This window comes from Urocitellus parryii, chromosome 7 (assembly GCF_045843805.1).
Source record: "Urocitellus parryii isolate mUroPar1 chromosome 7, mUroPar1.hap1, whole genome shotgun sequence".
In the NCBI taxonomy this organism is placed as follows: domain Eukaryota; kingdom Metazoa; phylum Chordata; class Mammalia; order Rodentia; family Sciuridae; genus Urocitellus; species Urocitellus parryii.
In genome coordinates this window covers 121589839-121609858 of record NC_135537.1, presented here as the reverse complement: position 1 = coordinate 121609858, position 20020 = coordinate 121589839, and the positions used below count along the sequence as shown (strand labels likewise).

The 20020-nt window shown below is 34.1% G+C and overlaps 1 protein-coding gene across 24 annotated transcripts in view; it reads left to right on the top strand.

The window, feature by feature from the left end:
* Positions 1-20020, top strand: part of Ncor1 (nuclear receptor corepressor 1) — a 157362-nt gene that overhangs the window by 100536 nt on the left and 36806 nt on the right. For 19 of the 24 annotated variants that reach the window (XM_026411378.2, XM_026411381.2, XM_026411384.2 and 16 more), the window contains 7 exons: positions 918-1470; positions 4329-4458; positions 7526-7721; positions 13806-13966; positions 18213-18333; positions 18431-18532; positions 19137-19237. In XM_026411378.2, the coding sequence (XP_026267163.2) occupies positions 918-1470; positions 4329-4458; positions 7526-7721; positions 13806-13966; positions 18213-18333; positions 18431-18532; positions 19137-19237 (1364 nt within the window). Of the gene's footprint in view, positions 1-917; positions 1471-4328; positions 4459-7525; positions 7730-12870; positions 13045-13805; positions 13967-18212; positions 18334-18430; positions 18533-19136; positions 19238-20020 lie in introns of those variants that run through there. The other 5 variants (XM_026411379.2, XM_077800998.1, XM_026411372.2 and 2 more) reach the window with 3 other exon arrangements.

Below are 20020 nucleotides of genomic sequence, written 5' to 3'. Positions count from 1 at the left end.
TATGCTTAATTATATAGTAAACACTAGTAAAAAGAGTCTAATTTTAGAATGTTAAGTACAATTCCAGTTTAGGACATACTACATTGGTGATTCCTTTGGTATATTTTATCTAGGTGAAGATGTCAGTGTATTAGAAGTATATTTGTAAAATGACACAAACAGTATAGGGAAATACCTGTATTACCACATGAAATTAAAAATATGAAATATTATTCTAGAACTTTGACTCATGTACACTGTTGAATACTTGATATGTAAGTAGTCTGAATTAGGATATCCTGAAAACGCAAATTTAAGACTTTGAAGACTTACTGTCAAAAGAGGTAATAGTTATTTTCTATACTGGTTACATGTTACAATAACTTTAGATATATTAGGTTAAAGAAATAAATTGTTACAATTAATTTTATCCATCTCATTTTATTTATTTATTTATTTTTTAAGTATAGCTACCAGAAAAGGTTTCGGTAAAAATTAAGCTCTCTCACAACCATTCATTTGCTTAAATTGTACAGATGCAATTTGCACTATATTCCTATTGAATAGCACTGTTCTGGAGTGTCGGCTCTATTGGATAAAAGGAAACTCACAGAGAGAGGCTTGAAGAAATACATCAGAATGTCAGTGTTTATGGAAATGGTTTTTGTTTCATTTTTCCATCTTTCTTTGTTTTTCATATTTCAAAATAAATTATTTTTTGATGTAAAAAAGCTCTTTTACTTTTAATTTTAGAAGGTCAAGACATTTCAATTTCTCACTTTCACAGAAAACTCTAGCTTTCCCAATGGCTGTAAATACTTCAGTGAGGTCATCAAAGGAATGTAATTCATTCTTAACAACCGCTTTCAAGCGTGGTTTCTGTCACCACCTGAAATATGTTCATTATCAGATTTTTATGCTATATCATTATCTTTAAGGTGCTGAAAATAGTTCTGATACAGAAAGTGCTCCTTCTCCTTCACCAGTTGAAGCTGTCAAGCCCAGCGAAGACAGCAGTGAAAATGCTGCTTCTCGAGGAAATCCCGAACCCATGGCTGATGCGGACTCCACTACAGAAACGGCACCGGGTGCATCTCCTTCCTCAGCAGTTCCAAGTACAAAACCAGCTGAAAATGAAAGTGTGGAGACCAAGGTGAATGACAGCATCAGTGTTGAGACAGCAGAGCCAATGGATGTAGAACATCAGGAGCACAGTGCTGAAGCAGGTTCTGTTCTTGATCCCCCAACCACTACCAAAGCAGACACGGTGGATGTTGAAATGAGGGTGCCTGAAAACAGTGCATCTAAAGGTGATGGAGATACCAAAGAAAGAGACTTGGAGAGAGCCAGTGAGAAGACAGAGCCTAGAGATGAGGATTTGGTGGTGGCTCAGCAGATAAATGTCCAAAGACCAGAGCCCCAGTCAGATAATGATTCCAGTGCAACATGCAGTGCTGATGAAGATGTGGATGGAGACCCTGAGAGACAGAGGTGAGACTTCTTTCTGAGCTAGTTGTCTACTGAGTCCCAGAATGGTGCTGGCTTACAGAGATGACTCCTATACAGTTATTGACAAGTTATAGGTAGTCTGTATGATTTTAATATTGGGCTATGATGATACTGTTCGTCTGTTTAAGGAAAAAAAAAAACAAGAACAGTTATATGAATATTATTTTTAAATGAAAAAGATTATAAATTTCTTCTAGATCTTTCTTTTCATATGTGTTCTATGATAGCAGGAAAAAAAGTGATCTCAGCTAACATAGTTGTGAGTAAAACTATAGGTCACTATGGTGCCTGAAGTTGGCAGCTATGGAATGTGATGAAAAAAGTGAAGTGAGGGGTATTGGTTCCAGCTGTACTTTGCTATATATGCTGGCTTGGCCTCAGAGCAAGGCCTACTTGACCCAGCATTGTAGATGTAAGAAAATGCAGAAGGAGAAACATACCAAGTGTTCTGAAAATAATTTAAATACAAGTTAATGATAATTATAATGACCACTTTTTTGTATCTGTTAAATTTAAAATAGGTATAATACAGATTAATTAACAAGTATTTTTAGTCATTAAAGGTAAATTAATGTAAAAATTCATTATATAATTAGCATTTCTGTAAGTTATAGTAAAAACATATTTTATAGGAGTTTATACCACTTTACCTAGTATTTTTAATATCCTGGTGTTTTCTATTTCTTGAAAGAAGTGGAATCACCTATAAATGTATTAGAATGTTGGATTGGGGGCAAATTAGAGTGTTGGATTGGGGTGAATTCTGGAAGTGAATTAGAGTAAACATCATTTAATCAAAAACTCAATCAAATTCTGCCCCCCTTTTGGCCTTTTTTCCTTTTTAATAAGAAAGATGAATAAGCCACTCAATAGAAACCAGATTCTATTCAAAGTTAAGTTTCATAGTATGTCCTGTGTCGCTCTATTTTTAGTCCTTATCCCCAAGATATTTTATGTCCTCACACTCTAGCATGAGATTGGATACTATTGTAATATTCAGCATTACAGTGATGATTTCTCAAAGGAGATTTATATATAGTAGATGCCAGCATTTTCATCAGTAAGAATTTAAATAAGATCGGCATTCTGCCCAACCATGGTTTACCAGAAAATTCAGCCATCTAGATCAGTCTTTTCCCTTTATTTCACAATATTCCACATTTTATTTTTTAATTAATTATTTTAATTAGGTATATATGACAGCAGAATGCATTTTGATTTATTGTACACAATTACAGTGCAAGTTTACATTTCTATGGCTGTACACAGTGTAGCGTCACACCATATGTGCAGTCATACACGTACCTAGGGTAATGATGTCTGTCTGGTTCCACCATCTTTCCTGCCCCCATGTACCCTCCCTACCCTCTCTCTAGTGCTTAACTAGAGAAAATATAAATGGGTTTAAGCCATGTCATCTTTTTCAAAGCATTTTTTAATGAAATATTCCATCTGAAATAAGAATTGTCTTGTGTTTTGCACTGCTGGTTTTAATAAATATATTTACATCAGAAGGAAAAATCAGGATGGCCACAATCTTAGAGTGAGCATCCTAAGAGATAAATATAACAGTAGTCTTGGAAGTCAGGTTCCTTGTAGGGCTGGGAATGTAATTCAGTAATAGAGCTCTTGCCTAGCATGTTTAAGACCATGAGTTTGATCCTTAGCACTGCAAAAAAGAAAAAAGAAAAAAAGCCAACTTGAAATCAGTGGTTTCTGAATGACATCCTAAAGTCTACATTGCTTCCAAACAATCAAAATAACTATCTTACATTTTTAATGTCACTTTTGTCCTTTAATACAGTATGCAAATTGTTTTCTTTTACACATTCTAATTTTCTTTATATATATATATATATATATATATATATATATATATATATATATATATTTAAACTGTCACCTTTCCTCAATAATTGTGACAACATTGAGAAATGACTAAGTCTACAATATATGATGACCCCAGTATATAATTTTCCTAGCTTTAGAGGTGGGTCAGCCTAAACTCAAGTATTCTGAGTGAAGCATGTGGAGTATGAGATGGCTCTGAGGGACTGTGAGCACAGTAACGTGAGCCCATGTGAAGCCTGCTGTGTGGGAATGCAGATTCTCATTGTTTCTACTTTCCATTTTTCATAAGAAGTCAGAAGTCTGGAATTTGGGGTGTAAGTTTGTTTTAAAATAGCTTGGTTTATACCCTGTGATCCCAGCAAAATATCCTTTAATGCTGTATATTTAATCTGTTTAGTATGTTAGTGGTAAGTTAGAATTAAACTTGTTTTCTTTTGTGGTTCTAGCAATTGAACTAAGGGGCACTCTACTCCTGAGCTACATCTCCCAGACTCTTTCATTATTTATTTTGAGACAGAGTCTTGCTAAGTTGCCCAGGCTGGCTTGTGTGATTGTTTGACTCAGCCTCAAAAGCCATTTTTTAATTTTTTTTGGTTCAGACTATAACTTGGGTTAGATATAAATGATTAAATTCAGATAAAATTCAATTTGTTAATCAGTATTAGATTTCTTGATGATTTCTCTGGAAATTAGCATTATTGGTGTTTGTGTGTTGTTTTTTTTAACTTTCCAAATTTCTTACTTTTAAAATTTATTATTATATATATTTTCTTCTGGCGCTATGGATTAAACCCAGGGCCTTGTACATAGTAGGCAAGCATTCTACACCCCCGAGCCCTGTTTATATCTTATAAGAGTTAATGTGATAGATATATGCACATATATGGACATATTAACTTTGAAGAAATTATGGTGATTATACATTTGAAGTCTCCAGTAAAAATATATTAATTTTTCTTCTTTTTGTTTTAATTTATTGCCAATTGTAGAATGTTTCCTATGGACACAAAGCCTTCATTATTAAACCCCACTGGATCTATACTAGTCTCATCCCCAATAAAACCAAATCCATTGGATCTGCCACAGCTTCAGCATCGAGCTGCTGTTATACCACCAATGGTAAGTTTTCAGTGTAAGAAAAGTGAAGGTGAATACATAGATCTTTATAGGTATATCTCTTCTCTCCTTTAATTGGATTACATCGAATTCCCTCCTTCACCCAACACACACACTGGAGCTTGAACCCAAAGAGGCTTTACAACTGAGCCCCTTGTATTTTCTATTTTGAGACAGTATCTTGCTAAATTGCTGAGGCTGGCCTCAAACTGTAGGGATACTCCTGCCTCACCCTCGCCAGTTGCTGGGATTGTAGGTGTATAGCACCATATCGGACTGTTTCTTGATTTCCTAAAAAAAAATCTGTGGTAAAAATATGTAATCTTAAATTAATCACCATAACCAACTTATTTATTTAGGGATTGAACCCTGGGGCACTTTGCCACTGAATTACACTCCCAGCCCTTTGATTTTTTTTTTTTTTTTTTTTTTTAAACTTTGAGACAAGGTCTTACTAAATTGCCCAGGCTGGCTATGAATTTGCTCTCCTCTCGCTTCAGCCTCCGAAGTCACTGGGATTGCAGGTGTGTGCCACTGTGCCCAGCCATCTAAACCAATATTTCTAAGTGTATATTTCAGTAGTATTAAGTATTTTCACTTTGTTGGGAAACAGATTTCCAGGACTTTCTTCCAAATCTGAAACACTCTACCAATTAAACAATTTCTCTTTGCCTAGCCAACTCAAATCTGGCCTTGCCTGTCCTAACCACCAGCCCACTTACTGTTTTTATGAATCCAACTATGTTAGATATAACTGTTTTCACACTTCCGAGACGAAATGTGTAGGGTTTTTTGTCATACTAAGTTTCCAACTCTGTACACCAACTGAGTATCTCTACTATTCAATTCAATTCAGTTCTGACATTATCCTGAATTAGTGTTGGACACCATGGATATTAGGATTATACCAGTATTGGGTCCCCAGGTTACCCATACTTTTTCCAACAAGGCTACATTTTGGAGATTCTTGCAACCCTGTCTGTATGTTCAATATTTGCTAGACTGTCTCTCAGAATTTTTGAAAGCACTTTGTTTACCATTACTGATTAACTATGAAAAATACAACTCAAACAGCCAAATGGAAAAGCTGTACAGGGTAAGGCATGTAGGACGAGATTTCCAACTTCCGTGCTCTGGATAAGCCATCTTCCCATCTCCTCGAAGTGTTCACTAACCTAGAAACTCCAAATCCTATCTTTTAGAGGTTTTTATGGGGGTTTCATTATGTAGGCATGATGATTAGCCATTGGTGATGATTGTATAAATCTCTATCCCATCACCCCTTCCCAGAGGCTTGCCTTAATAACAAGCTAACATTCATTTCATTAGCATATAAAAGACACTTTTAATCACTAAGAATTCAAAGATATTAGGGGCTGTGTGCCAGGAACCAGGGACAAAGATCAAACATTTAACTTTTATTATAACATATACTACCTCACATAAATGGAATCCTACAGTATTTGTCCTTTCATGACTGGTTTATGTCATTTAGCATAATGTCCTCAAAGATTATGGGTGTTATCAATGAATCAGATTAGTAGCTTTCTAATTATAAACTTAAAGAAAACAATATAGGAAATCATATTTTGATAATACTAAAATAGTTCTTTTGGCTTTGTGGCAGAAGGAGGAAAAGCCATGTTTACATGTAAGACAAAGCACAAAGGCATGAAAGTAATGTGTGTTTTGGGATCACACTTAGGGTAGGGTAAAAGCTATGGAAGTCTGTAGATAACAGATGCTAAAAAAAAAAATAGATCTCTTAGGCTTCCTGTGGCTTATTATTCATGAATTTTTTTTAACACAGATTGTGTTGGAGCTGTTTAGTATTAGAACAGCTTGTGTTCTTTCCTTAATGAAATGGGAGAAAGAAAAATAAATAAGAAAAACATAATTGCAAATTGTGGTTAAGTGCTAGGTATTCCATATAAGAAGGCCATGTAAGAAGCAAAATGAGGAGGATTCACCATTTTACTGGATGTCTCTCTGAAGAAAGAACAGTCCATTTTTTCCTGAAAAGAATTGACACATTAACAAATTGGTTGTGAGATGGAAGGAAATTGATTAGTCAAGGGTAACTTCTGGGTTTCTGACTGAGGCTCCATTTCTGAGATGGAGAATGATAAAGAAGAAGCATTCGGCTTCTGTCACCAGAAAGAACTTTTCTGAAGGGAAACAAAGCTAAACCCAAATGTATCCTTTGCTTTTTTAAGTTACCAGCATTTCAATCTGTTATGTCTCTCCCTGACAAATATGATTCCTTAAATTGACCACAGTTAAACTATTAAATGTCACTAACAGATGTCAGTAATACTTTTAATATAAGAGTTCTAGGAAATGGAAAGTTCATTTTGAATATAAGTTCTGAGCTACTTTGAGATATTCAAGTGGACTCAAAGGCTGGGAGTAAGCTCAGAGTTGGGAAGTTCTATATATGAATGTGAAACTTGGAAGAAGTGTCTTAGAAATAGAAAAATTCATTCTTTGTTTTCTTTTTCTTTCTTTTTTTTTTTTTTAATTCATACTGGGAATTGACCTAAAGGGCACTTTACCACTGAGCTACATCCCCAGTCCTTTTTATTTTTTAGTTTAAGACACGATCTTGCTTTGCTGAGGGTCTTGTTAAGCTGCTGAGGCTGACCTCAAACTTGTGATCCTCCTGCCTTAGCCTCTCGGGTCACTGGGATTACAGGTGTGGCCACTATACTCACTCTAAAATGAATACTAATATAGAAAATTTCTGAGTCATTACCATATGGATGACATTTAAATCCACAGGTATGAATGTGTTGCTTGGTGAGAGATATAAAGACAAGGGATGGGCCCCAGAGCAAGGCCACAGGTCATCACAAGTTAGAATCAGAGTGATGTGCTTTGATTTATGATGCTGATTTATCACAGCTTTTATGATTTATATTGTGTTCAGTTCCAAAAGTAAGTATCATTTTAAACATTCTTGATGATTACTTCAATTGGTTATATGACAGAAATAAGCATTACTTGTAACAGGTGGTCATTGCTACTACATTGGTCACTGGCATATTTAAGCTTTTTTTTTTTCTTGTAGGTTTCTTGCACCCCTTGTAATATACCACTTGGAACCCCTGTGAGTGGCTATGCTCTCTACCAGCGACACATCAAGGCAATGCATGAATCAGCACTCCTGGAGGAACAGCGGCAGAGGCAAGAACAAATAGATTTGGAATGTAGAAGTTCTACAAGTCCATGTGGCACTTCCAAGAGTCCAAATAGAGAATGGGAAGGTAGGTAGATAGAGCTATCACCAGAAAGAACTTTTATGAAGGGAAACAAAGCTAAACCCAAATGTATTTTTTGCTTTTTAAGTTACCAGCATTTCAGTCTGTTATGTCTGTCCCTGACAAATATGATTCTTTAAATTGACCACAATTAAACTATTAAGTGTTACTAACAGATGGCAGTAATACTTTTAACAGATTTCTAGTTAATGTGAATTTTCAGATTTCATTGTGCTGAAGGACTTTATAAATGCCATATTATATGTTCTGTTCATCTGAATTTTCAGAGTAAACTAAAACTCTTCTCCTATCCTAGAAGCAAATTATCTACCACAGTATAATATTCTAATTCTCTTGACATGATGGAGACAATTTTGTGTAGAGGATAGTGCCAGTCAGACCCTGCTGGCTCAGTCCTCACTGTGCATTAGCCCACTGGGTGTTCTTGGACAAGTCACTTAAATCTTTCTTAGCTTTATCTTTCTCATTTTTAGAGTGAAAATAATAAAGTATATCTATCTTACTGGGGCTTTAAAGTTAGGAAAGAATGAGCATTTAGTATTGTTATATGATATATGGCTCTGCATTATTTTATGTGTGATATAGTATATACTAACTGGCATATTCATACATATACAGTATAATAGCTACTGTGGAGGTACCTGTGATTATTGTTATGTCACTGTTAGTTCTAGTGATAGATTTGAATTGGTGCTTGTTGTTTTATTTGAGGAATAATATATTTTTAATAAAGGAGTAGTAGTTTCTAAATTTTAGTAAATTATTCTAATGTGATTAGAATTGCCATATGTATTCTGGTTGATAGTGAATTTATGGACATTTATATGTTACAGTATGCTTGAATATATGAATACTAAAATCATCTGTGAATGATTCAGAAGATTCTTATACATATATATAAGAACAGACAGATTTGGGATGCCCACATGCTTTTCAAGAGCAACTTAACATAAAATAGAAACTATGTAACTTGAACTATTCTGTTGACTCCCTGCTCCTTACCTAGATCCTACATGAGTGATTAGTTATATAGCCTGTTGGGTAGAATTTTAAATGTAAACTTGTTAGTGTTTTAAGTGTAAATCTTGTCTTTGTAAAAAAAAATGTGAACTAGTGTGATTATATCCACCAAGGCATATAGCATAGTACTAAGTGAATATTTCTTGAATGGATATAGAAACATTGATAACTTTTAGGTGTTTATACATTGCATTTAGAGAATCCTTAACTCCTATTCTGTAACTGACACTACAGGTAGTAATTACATGTTGAAAGAATAAATTAAATGAATGACATAATGGAGATATCTTTGTCATGTTACACTATAGGGCATTTAGCAGAGGTGTTTTTGTCTTTTGAGCATCCCAATTATGAGGAAATCTGTAGAGAATGATAAATTATGGAGTAATTTAAAAGTCTTTTGATCTGTTACTTATAAATTTTTCAGAGTAGATTTTTGTGAGGAAAATGTAAAAGAAAAATGGCACTCAAATATTATCACTTGTTGATCTCGTGCCAAAGTAATCAGTAATATCTGGGTAATTCTATTTATGGATACCATGTAATTATTTTATAACCTAAACATCTTTTCTTGGTCTGCTTTATAGAATGAATTGTATTGAGAAGCTGGAATGATTGAACCAGGCTAGAGCCCAAATTTTGAGATTCCAGACTATGAATTGCATTTCTTTGTGGTCAAGACATGTTAATCATCTATATTGTTTAGATCTCAGTGCTTTCCTAATTGTGATAATAAATCCTTATTTGAAATCAGGTACAGAGCTTAACACTTAATAGCAAAATTCGAGAGACCTTTCCAGTGAGTGGGAACTATCAGGATAACCACTATTAACTTACATAATGTAGTGATCTTAAAAAAACAAAATATAATTATACTTTAGATTTATATGACATTAAGAATTTTTCTTCATGGTTCAAGATGACTCTACAAAGTGGGACAGTTGATTACCTTATATCCAAAGGTTGAATTTTGTTTGGGCAGATCCACCTAGTAATAACATTTGATGTCTCTCCTTGAAGTTAAAACAATCCTGTGGGTCAGTGTATGGGATAACCTTCCAAATAACATTTACATGTTTGTAGTTTAGTTGCTTGTGTGTAGGATGCTTGACACAAATAATTTATATGCAATGACATAGAGTAGTTTACAGAATGTTAAAAATAGCAAGAATGTGTATCTATGTATAAAATGTCATTAAATACTGATATAATTCACCTGAATTAAGCACTGTCTTAATTCAGTGCTTTATACTTTTATGGTCTCATTTAGAAACAATCAGACAGCATTTGTCCACCTGTTTTATTGTATTAATGGTTTCTTAATGTGAATAATACAAGCAATGATTATAGATACACCCTTTTTAAATTGCATAAAGCTTTCCTCATCTTTGGAAAAGCTTTAAAAAATATGTTTGCAGTAACATTTGTAGAAGTTTACCCCCTGCCTTACCAATAAATTGGAAGCTTTTCTTTTACAATGAAGAAACTCAAAACTCCTGCATGTACAGGTAGAGTTAGAATAGAAATTCTAATGCAAGTTTTAACAAAATTCTATCCAATCAAGATAGAATTCATGTTCCTTTGTAGCCAGATATAATGTATTTTGCATTTATTTTGTTGCTTTGTTTTTCTAGCTCTGGGTATATGCTGATTTAAATAGCTGTGATTAGAATCACCTAAATCTCTACCACTAAATAATAATAATAATAGTATGGGGGGCTGTTCTACATAAGTATAGACTTACACGGGTAAAGGTAAAACAATTAGGAGTTGAATTTTTTAATATGCTTCCTGTTAAATTCTCTAGGAAAGAAGTGATTTTTCTTTTGAAATTGATTTCATAAATCCACTTAGTATTAGAGCATTCAGTAATTTGTTACATTAATATATCAATGATTTCGAAAGAGTACCATCATCTTGATGGATGTCCCTTAGGTACCTGAAATCCAGTCCTTCCATGAAACTCACTGCATTATGGTTTAGAACTTAGAGTCTGGGGGCTGGGGATGTGGTTCAAGTGGTAGCGCACTTGCCTGGCATTCGTGAGCCACTGGGTTTGATCCCCAGCACCACATAAAAGTAAAATAAAGATATTGTGTCCACCTAAAACTAAAAAATGAATAATAAAAAAAAAGAACTTAGAGTCTAGAATTATATTCCTTTTAAAAAATCTCTGATAGTGCAACCTTGATTGGGCAATTAGATATGATTCTTCTGAGTTTTGGTTTTCTCATCTGCAAAATTGTGTCAATAATCTCATTGGTCTGGAGGGCTCAACGAGATAATTTATGGAAAGTAGTGTGTCCGGGACTTGTTATTAGTTTATATTATTATAATTGTTTCTGATTTTAAAAAAAAATTTAGTAAACAAAGGAACATTCTATGCCTTTTGTGGTCAAGACATGTTAATCATCTATATTATTGTGATAATAAATCCTTATTTGAAATCAAGTACAGAGCTTAACAGTTAATAGCAAAATTCGAGAGACCTTTCCAGTGGGTGGGAACTACTAGGATACCCACTATTAACTTAACATAGGATAGTAAGGAAAGCACAAGGTGGGTATTTGGCCGGAGAAGACAAATTGTTATTTACACATAAGATGTTCTAACTCAAAAGTATAAAAGAATCTATTGAAAAGTTATTAGAACTAAAAGGAAAGTTTATTTTGAAAAGTTGTCATACAGGAATAATAATAAAAATACTTTACCCCATCACCAAAAAGTAAGAATAATAAAGTAGCTATACAAACTATAATGCACCAATAAAAAAAATGTGGGAGAAAAAAAGAAAAAAGTTGTTATACAAAAACCCACCTTTCCTATCTGCATTATTTAATTATATGTATTTACATACCCATATGTATGAAAAGAGATGATTTTCCTAGCAACAGAATATGAAATACCCAGGAATAATTTTTTTTTTTTAAAGAGAGAGTGAGAGAGGAGAGAGAGAGAGAGAGAGAGAGAGAATTTTTTAATATTTATTTTTTAGTTCTCGGCGGACACAACATCTTTGTTGGTATGTGGTGCTGAGGATCGAACCCGGGCCGCACGCATGCCAGGCGAGCGCGCTACCGCTGAGCCACATCTCCAGCCCCAGGAATAATTTTTAACAAATGAACAAACCTATATGATAAAAGCTGGATTCCTCAATTAGAAAATTCATTATTATAAATACCCATATTTATTTATAAATTTAATACAAGTGGAATGAAATTTCCAAAGACATTTCATTTGAGAAGGAAGTACTTGAATTGATTTTAAATCGAAAGTTATCTGGAAGGAAAAATAGATAAGACTAAGAAATTAAAAGAGTAATAAAATGAATGGGAATTTGTTCTGGCAAACATTGACATGCCACAAATCTAAGTGATTAGGGTTACAAATGATTTTTACTTTGTGTTTTCCTGATTTTCAAAAATTATTGTAGTATATCAATTTCATTTTTAAAAAGGAAATATATATATAACATATACATTTTAAAGTCTTAATATGACTGCACTTTTGGCTTTCCCTTTAATGTTTAAAGTTTTTAATACTTTTGGTGAAGATAACTTACTTGTTATTTTCATTAGTAATATTGTAGTTATGATCAAAGTTTTATAAGCTTGTAAAGGACTTTTGGATTAGCTTTATTATATCTTTAAAAGACTTTTTCCATTTCTTAAATGTGCATCTCTGAATATTATCCCATCAGCATCAGCAAGCTAATTATGAGTTGAAATCCTCAGAGAGCTGACCTCTCAATCAGGCCAGTTTTGAAATCACAGAATCACTTGATAATGTGATATTTGCCTATTGTGATTTTATTGCATGTACAAACACTGAATTCTTCTTAAGAGGAAAGAGAAATTCTTTATCCTTGAAAAGGAAAAGTTGTAATTGTATTTTTGAGGATTTTGTTAGGTCATAGTTATGTTGAATACATATCAGATTTAGATTTATAGTAGTTCTTAACCATTTCTGTGGGTGGATCTTCCCCTCAGGAGCTTTAGACCTTGTTATTAGCATATGGATGGATCTGCCCCTGGATGGTGTGGGCTTGGTCCTTTTACACTCAGTATTTTAATTTGGGGTTCTTCCCTTATTTTGATAACTTTAACTTTCATAGGAAAATCAGTCGCCTATATGCCTTATGCTGAGGTCAAACGTGCTCTAGAACAGGAAGCACAGATGCACAGTACCGCAGCAAGGTCAGCCTCACCGTGTAGGCTCTCTCCAAGAGAAGTCAGTAAAGCCGCTCCACGGCCCGATATGAGTACAGCCCGCTATAGTGTCCCGCCAGGTAAATATTGCCCCTCTGTACAGTGGCTGCTGGCCATCTACCCACAAATGTTCCTGTGGGTGGTTTAATCTCATGAATTAACTGATTTTCCAGAACATGTCCTTACTGTCTCAAAATGACTTTGTTTCTATGCATTCCCTTATCAGTTGTATTCAGTTCAGATTCACTGGGCCACTGGGAAATTTGTGTTTACACATTTATACTGTGACATTGAATAGCTTTTCTTTTAAGAGTACATGTACTTGTAAAAATCTTGAGATTTTTTTAACCCCAGAAATTCAATTTTGCTGTGAGAGCCAGAATCAGTAAACATTTCTCAGATTATGCCAGATACACAGAAGATATGAAACAGGTTGTCAGCCAGTCAGCACACTCTACAAAGCAGGGCAGGGACAGCACCTGTTCTCAGAAGCTCCCTTTTTCTCACCTCCATTGTGAGGACCAGAAAGTGATAGATAAAAAGTTATTGAAGATTTAGGTTTGCCTCTGCTGAATAGAAGTAGTTGCATTGAACATCAGCGTGAAAGCTCTGGTTTGAAAGGGAGTTGAATATTTCATCCTCACAAATACCACTGGAGATTTGAATATGTATACGAGGTTAAATGACAGAAATTTTTAAAATGTAAATGTTCATCCTTGGCCTCATTTCATATTTATAATTTAATTTGTGACTTAAAAATTTAGAAATGACTTAAGATAGCTAGCTTATGGCAAACTAAGAAATTTGATTATTTTAAATCATTTTTTTTTCTTTTTAAAAGTTCTTCAACCTGCTCCACATCAAGTGATAACTAATCTCCCTGAAGGGGGTAGACTTCCAACAACTCGACCAACCAGGCCACCACCACCTCTTATCCCATCATCCAAAACCACAATGGCTTCAGAAAAACCATCTTTTATAATGGGAGGCTCTATCTCACAGGTAAAATGCTTTTTCTTTATGGCAAATTTCCTCTTGAATATTGCTTTGGTAAAACTTTTTCTTCCTCCTTACACTAATTTATGAGCATACTTTTAAGTGATAAGCTGTCTGAAAGTGAAACTTGCAGAGACAGGAACTAGAAAATGCAAAATTTAATATACTCCATGCTACATGTAGGAACTTTGAATGAGCTATGTACCCAGATTGAGTGGCCATGGCCTACCAGCTGGTTTAATTTACCAAAGGCACAAAATTATTTATTGTAATGTAAGCCAAAATGGAATTCACTTACCAAAGGCACATAATTATTTATTGTAATGCAAATTAAAATGGAATTCATTTCATAAAGTAGAATATTTACTGACTAGTCATTTTGAAGAAAGAGAGTGTCTGTATGTTAAGCTCTCAGTGGCCTACTTTCTGTTTTTCAGCCACACCCTTCTTGCCTATTTATCTATCAAGCAAAGCCACTGATTAGGTCACAACTCTCATTTCACCTCTGAACATTCCTACATTATCTCACATATGAGCTTTGAGGATACATCTTGTACCCAAACACTAACAATCTCTCTCTCGCTCTCTCTTTTTTTTTTTTTTTTTTTTACTGGTACATTGCCTTTTCTTTTTTTTTTAATTGAAATATGATTTAATTGAACTTGATGGGTAGATCAAATATGACTTCTGTGAACAACCAGTAGCTATATCCCTGTCAGATAATTGAACATTTCCATCACTAAATTTCTCATGTTCCTTCCTAGGCATCCCTTCTCCGACCTGAGGCAACTTTCTGTTCTTTCTGTTGTTGCCTTTTGAAAGATTTCATATGAATGGGGTGATATGATACATATCATGATGATATGATACACTTTTTTGTGTCTGTTTTTCTAACTCAGCATAATGGTTTTAGGGTTAGGTTTTTGTGTTATCAATAGTCTTCTTATTGCTAAATAATACAATGAACAAAGAATAGAAATAATTTGTGTTAAAACAGTGCAGTTGTCAAGGATACTTTATAATATTGCCTTGTAGTGGGGTCTGACAGGACTTGCCAGCACAAGGCATGTTTCTGTTAACAGAAACTTGCATGATTTCTAATTTGGGACTCCTATGAATAAAGCTGCCATGAACATTTCTTGTACTAGATTCTTTGTGGACTTGTTTTCGTTTAATCTGAAAGTGAAATTGCTGGGTGTATATATGTTTAGGTTTGTAATTTTTCAGAGTGGTCCTACAAGTTTTATACTCCCCCTATCAATGTGTAAGACCAAGACTTCCATTATTCCATTTCTTCTTGTTAGTCTTTTTTATTTTTATTTTAGATCTACTTAACTGGTGTATGTAATATTGTGGTTGTATTTTGCATTTCCCTGACAACAAATATTGAACACTTTTTTGTATGTTCATTGAACATTTGTACTACTGGCTGTGACTTTTTAGTTGGGTATTCCTAATCCTAATCAAGTGCTCCAAAATCTGAAACTCTTTGAGCACCAACTTAATGCCACAAGTGGAAAATTTTACACCCAATGGCATGTGATAGATAACAGTCAAAATGCAGTTGTACTAAAACTGCTATTTAAAACTGTCTTTAGGCTGTTATTATAAGGTGTATATGAAATAAATTAATTTCATGCTTACAATAAGGTATCATCTCCAATGTGTTTTATTGGATATATACAAATATTCCAAAATCTGTTTAAAAAAAAAAATCCCAAATCTGAAACACTTCTGGTCCCAAAGATTTTGGAAAAGGGATACTCAATCCATATTTAAGTCTGATTATCCATTTTTTTAAAGAATTTTTTTTCACAATACCTTTATTTTATTTATTTATTTTTATCTGGTGCTGAGGATCAAACCCAGTCTCACACATGCTAGGCAAACACTCTACAACTGAGCTACAGCCCCAGCCCAATTGTCCATTTTTATTGGATCTTTTTGGTGTTGGATTTTAGAAGTTCTTTATATGTTTCAAGTTCTTTGTTAGATATGCCTATTACAAATATTTTTCTATTTGTGATTTGCTGATTTTGTTATTGGAATGTTTTGATAAGCAGAAATTTTAGTTTTGGTTTTTATTTGTTTGGGGTTTTTTATTGTTGTTGTTGTTTGGAACTAGGGATTCGACCCACAGGCACTTTAGCACTGAGATACATCCCTAGCCCTTTTTATTTTTTATTTTGAGAACTGGCATTCAGTGAGTTGCTTGTGATCCTCCTGCCTCAGCCTCTTGAGTTGCTGGAATTAAGTTGCTGGAATTACATAGTGTACCACTATGCCCAGCCATGTTTTAGTTTTTGATGTAGTCAATATAAAAATATTTTCTCCTATGAGTAATTATATTTTGCCTGCTCTGGGGTTGTGAAATATTCTTCTGTTTTCTTATGTAAGCTTTATAATTTTGGCTTTTATATTCAGGCTTGGGATTCATCTCAGTTGAATTTTTACGTACATTTTGATGTAGTCATCTACATTCATTTTTTCATTTGGCTCTCCAGTTCCAATACATTTGTTGAAAAGTATTTTTTTCCTTCATTTGTTTGATTTAGTGCCTTCATTAAGACCCATTTGATGACTGTAAGTTTGGAACTATTTGTAGACTCTCAATGCTATTTGTCCATCTTAGTACCATAGACTTATTGTAGATTTATAATATATAATAGCATTATGTCTAAAAAACCCAGTATGCATACTTTAATTAAAAAGAACTTTATTACTAAAAATGAGAAGAATATTCTGAGCTGTGGGGAAAATGGCACTGATAGACTTGCCCAACTCAGGATTCCCACAAACCTTCAATTTGTTAAAAAAAAAAAAAAAAGAAAGAAAGAAAGAAAGAAACATCTGTGAAGCACAATAAAGAAGCACAACACAATGAGGTATGCCTAAGTATAGACATAGAATTGATTTTTTAATATATCTTGGCTTTGCCCACATGTGGTCTTCACTTAATGCTTCTCATGGGGTTGTTTTATTTTGGTAGATTTCTTAGGATTTTCTATATATGCATGTAATTTGCAAATATGGTTTTAATTCTTTTTAATTTTTATCCCTTTTTCTTGTTGCACTGGCTAGAAGTTTTAGTGCAGTATTGAATAGAAGTTGTGAATGTGAACATGAGTTTCCTGTTGCTGATTTTAGGAGGAAGTCATTCACTGTTTTAAGATTAGATATTATGTTAATTATAGGCATATCATTAATGCCTTTCATCAGATTGTTTCCTGAAAGCCCCCTACCCTAAGTTCCACTTTTCAATTCCAGAACTTAAGTTTTGTTCTTTATAATGATTTCTTTCTCTACTTGCTGATATCATGTATTTGGTTAGACATTATTCCTTTGAATTCTTTAGATATAGCTCCCGTTAGTTCTTTGCTCAGGGGCAGTTTCTATTCATTGCTTTATTTCATGTATATGGCTTACACTTTGTTATTGTTGTTTTGCATGTCTTATAATTTGGGGTCAAAATGGGATATTTATATGATAACTCTGAAAATCAGATACCTCTGTCCTCTAGGGCCTGTTGTTGTTTGTTTCTTTTTGCTGGTATTGTTGATTTGCTTAGTGACCCCATTTTGTAAAGTCTCTGCTATTTATCAAAGACTAAATAGTGTCACAGGCCACTGAAATCACTGCTTGGTTAGCTTAGCTTAATGGCCTACTACTGATTGAACAAAGATCTCCTTAAATACCTAAAACCAATAACTTTCTCAGTGTTTTCTGAGAGGCTGTGTGTTGAGTGCCCTCAGCACTCAGCCAGCCAATTGACAGGTCTGCTCTCTCTTTTTTTTTTTTTTTGGTACTGGGGATTGAACCCACAGGCATTTTGCCACTGAGCCACATACCCAGCCTTTTTTTATTTTTTATTTTGAGACAGGGTTTCACTGCTAAGTTGCTGAGATTGGCCTTGAACTTGCAATCCTCCTAATCCTCCTGTCTCAGCCTCCTGTGTAACTGGGATTACAGGAGTGTGCCACTGTGCCCGACTTTTCCAAAGCACATTTAAGAGGGGCAGTTGTTAATAAAAATTGTTTACATTGTGATTGCACTGTTGTAGTGCTTTATTTTTTCAATTTATTAATAGTAAATATTATCTACATTTAATTTACGGTAATGCCAGAAGACACTTCCTTTAAGCAATCTCTGCTGAAAATTTTCTTGCTTTATGAATACTGTTCTTAATTTTGAGTTTACACAGCGTACGTTTTTATGAAAAGACAATATTTAGTCTTTTAAAATTATTTTTTAGGGCACGCCTGGCACTTACATGACTTCTCATAATCAGGCTTCCTATACTCAAGAAACGGCTAAGCCCTCTGTGGGGTCTATCTCTCTTGGACTTCCAAGGCAGCAGGAATCCACCAAATCAGGTCAGTGAGTTAATACAGTCATAATGTACTGTCTGCATTTGTAGTGTCACAGTCAGTAATTCAGCACTTGATTACTATGTGTTTCTTCTGTCCACAGCTACTTTGCCCTATATCAAGCAGGAAGAATTTTCTCCCCGGAGCCAAAATTCACAGCCTGAGGGTTTATTGGTCAGGGCCCAACATGAAGGCGTGGTCAGAGGTAAGAGCAATTTGACAGAGCCGTTTAATTGATTAAAGTAATTCATTAGGGGGCTGGAGTTGTGGCTCAGCGGTAGAGCACTCACCTAGCATGCTCGAGGCCCTGGGTTCGAACCTCAACACCATATAAAAATAAATAAACAAAATAAACATGTACAACTAAAATAAAAAATATTTTAAAAAAATAATTCATTAGTATAGTTTAATAATGAATTTTCAAAGTATTGCTTTTAAATCTAAGTTTTGATTTCTTTCCATGTAAAAATTATTTTAAAACTTTGAAGTTTGGCTGAGGGTGTTATGGCTCAGTGATAGAGCACTTGCCTGGCATGTGAAGACTGTGGGTTTAAAATCCAGTACCATAGGGGGAAAAAAAAAGGCAAAACAAAATGTTGAAGTTTCATGTCTCAAAAGTCCTTTTTAAAAAATAATTACAATATTAATTTAGAAGAATATTTCAGTAAAATAAAAGTTTTTGTTTGCTGTTTTTCTTCCCTTCTAATTTTTAGAGTAGGGGCTATTTTGTCGGGGTGTTATTTGTACGATTATTAATCTATTGGGACGGGAATGAAAGATGTAATGGTTAATGATTTGGTTTTATTCAGGTACCACAGGAGCTATCCAAGAAGGAAGTATAACTCGAGGAACTCCAACCAGCAAAATTTCAGTGGAGAGTATCCCTTCTCTACGTGGCTCTATCACTCAGGTTATTATCATCATCTCTAATATACTAAACAGTAACTTAGAAAAAAGTGCTATTCCATCAATGTAGTTCTGTAGTTCGCTTGTTCTTTGTTCTGAGTCATGGAATAGTATCTCAGTGATAATAAACCCCAGGTCTATAAACTGTCTGAAGAAAGACATTAATCTTTTTTAATTACGAACTATATTATCTGTCCTATGATTCATTTGAAAAGGTTACTTATTTGCAAATTGGCAGAAGAAACATGCAGTAACTGATGAAGTTCTCGCTGTTTTCTTGGAAAAGCTTTAACTGTGTGTTTGGCTTGAATACAAATTGAGAAGAAAATTATTATACATTATTTGCTTGATTTTGCCCCTTATGAAATGATAGGTCTACAATGTCAGTGTGTAAGCTGCTTTGTTAGAATCAAATGCTAAGCAAGGAAATGTGTATGGCTTTGAAAAAACATCAAAGGTTAAATATCTTCTCCCAATTTTGAGCTAAATAAATTGCCAATTTCAATGAATAAAAAGGTATTTATTTTCTCAGATATTAATTTTAACTTGAAATATAGAATTCTTTAATTATGTAGATATGAAAAAGGAAAAATTCTCTTTGGGGAAATTGTTACAAGCATGTACTATGCTTTTACACATTGTCATAGGTTTGGGTTTTTTTAAATATATTTTTAATTCTAAATGGACACAATACCTTTATTTTATTTGTTTATTTTTATGTGGTGCCGGGGATTGAACCCAGGGCCTCGCACTTGCTAGGCAAGCACTATACCCCTGAGCCACAATC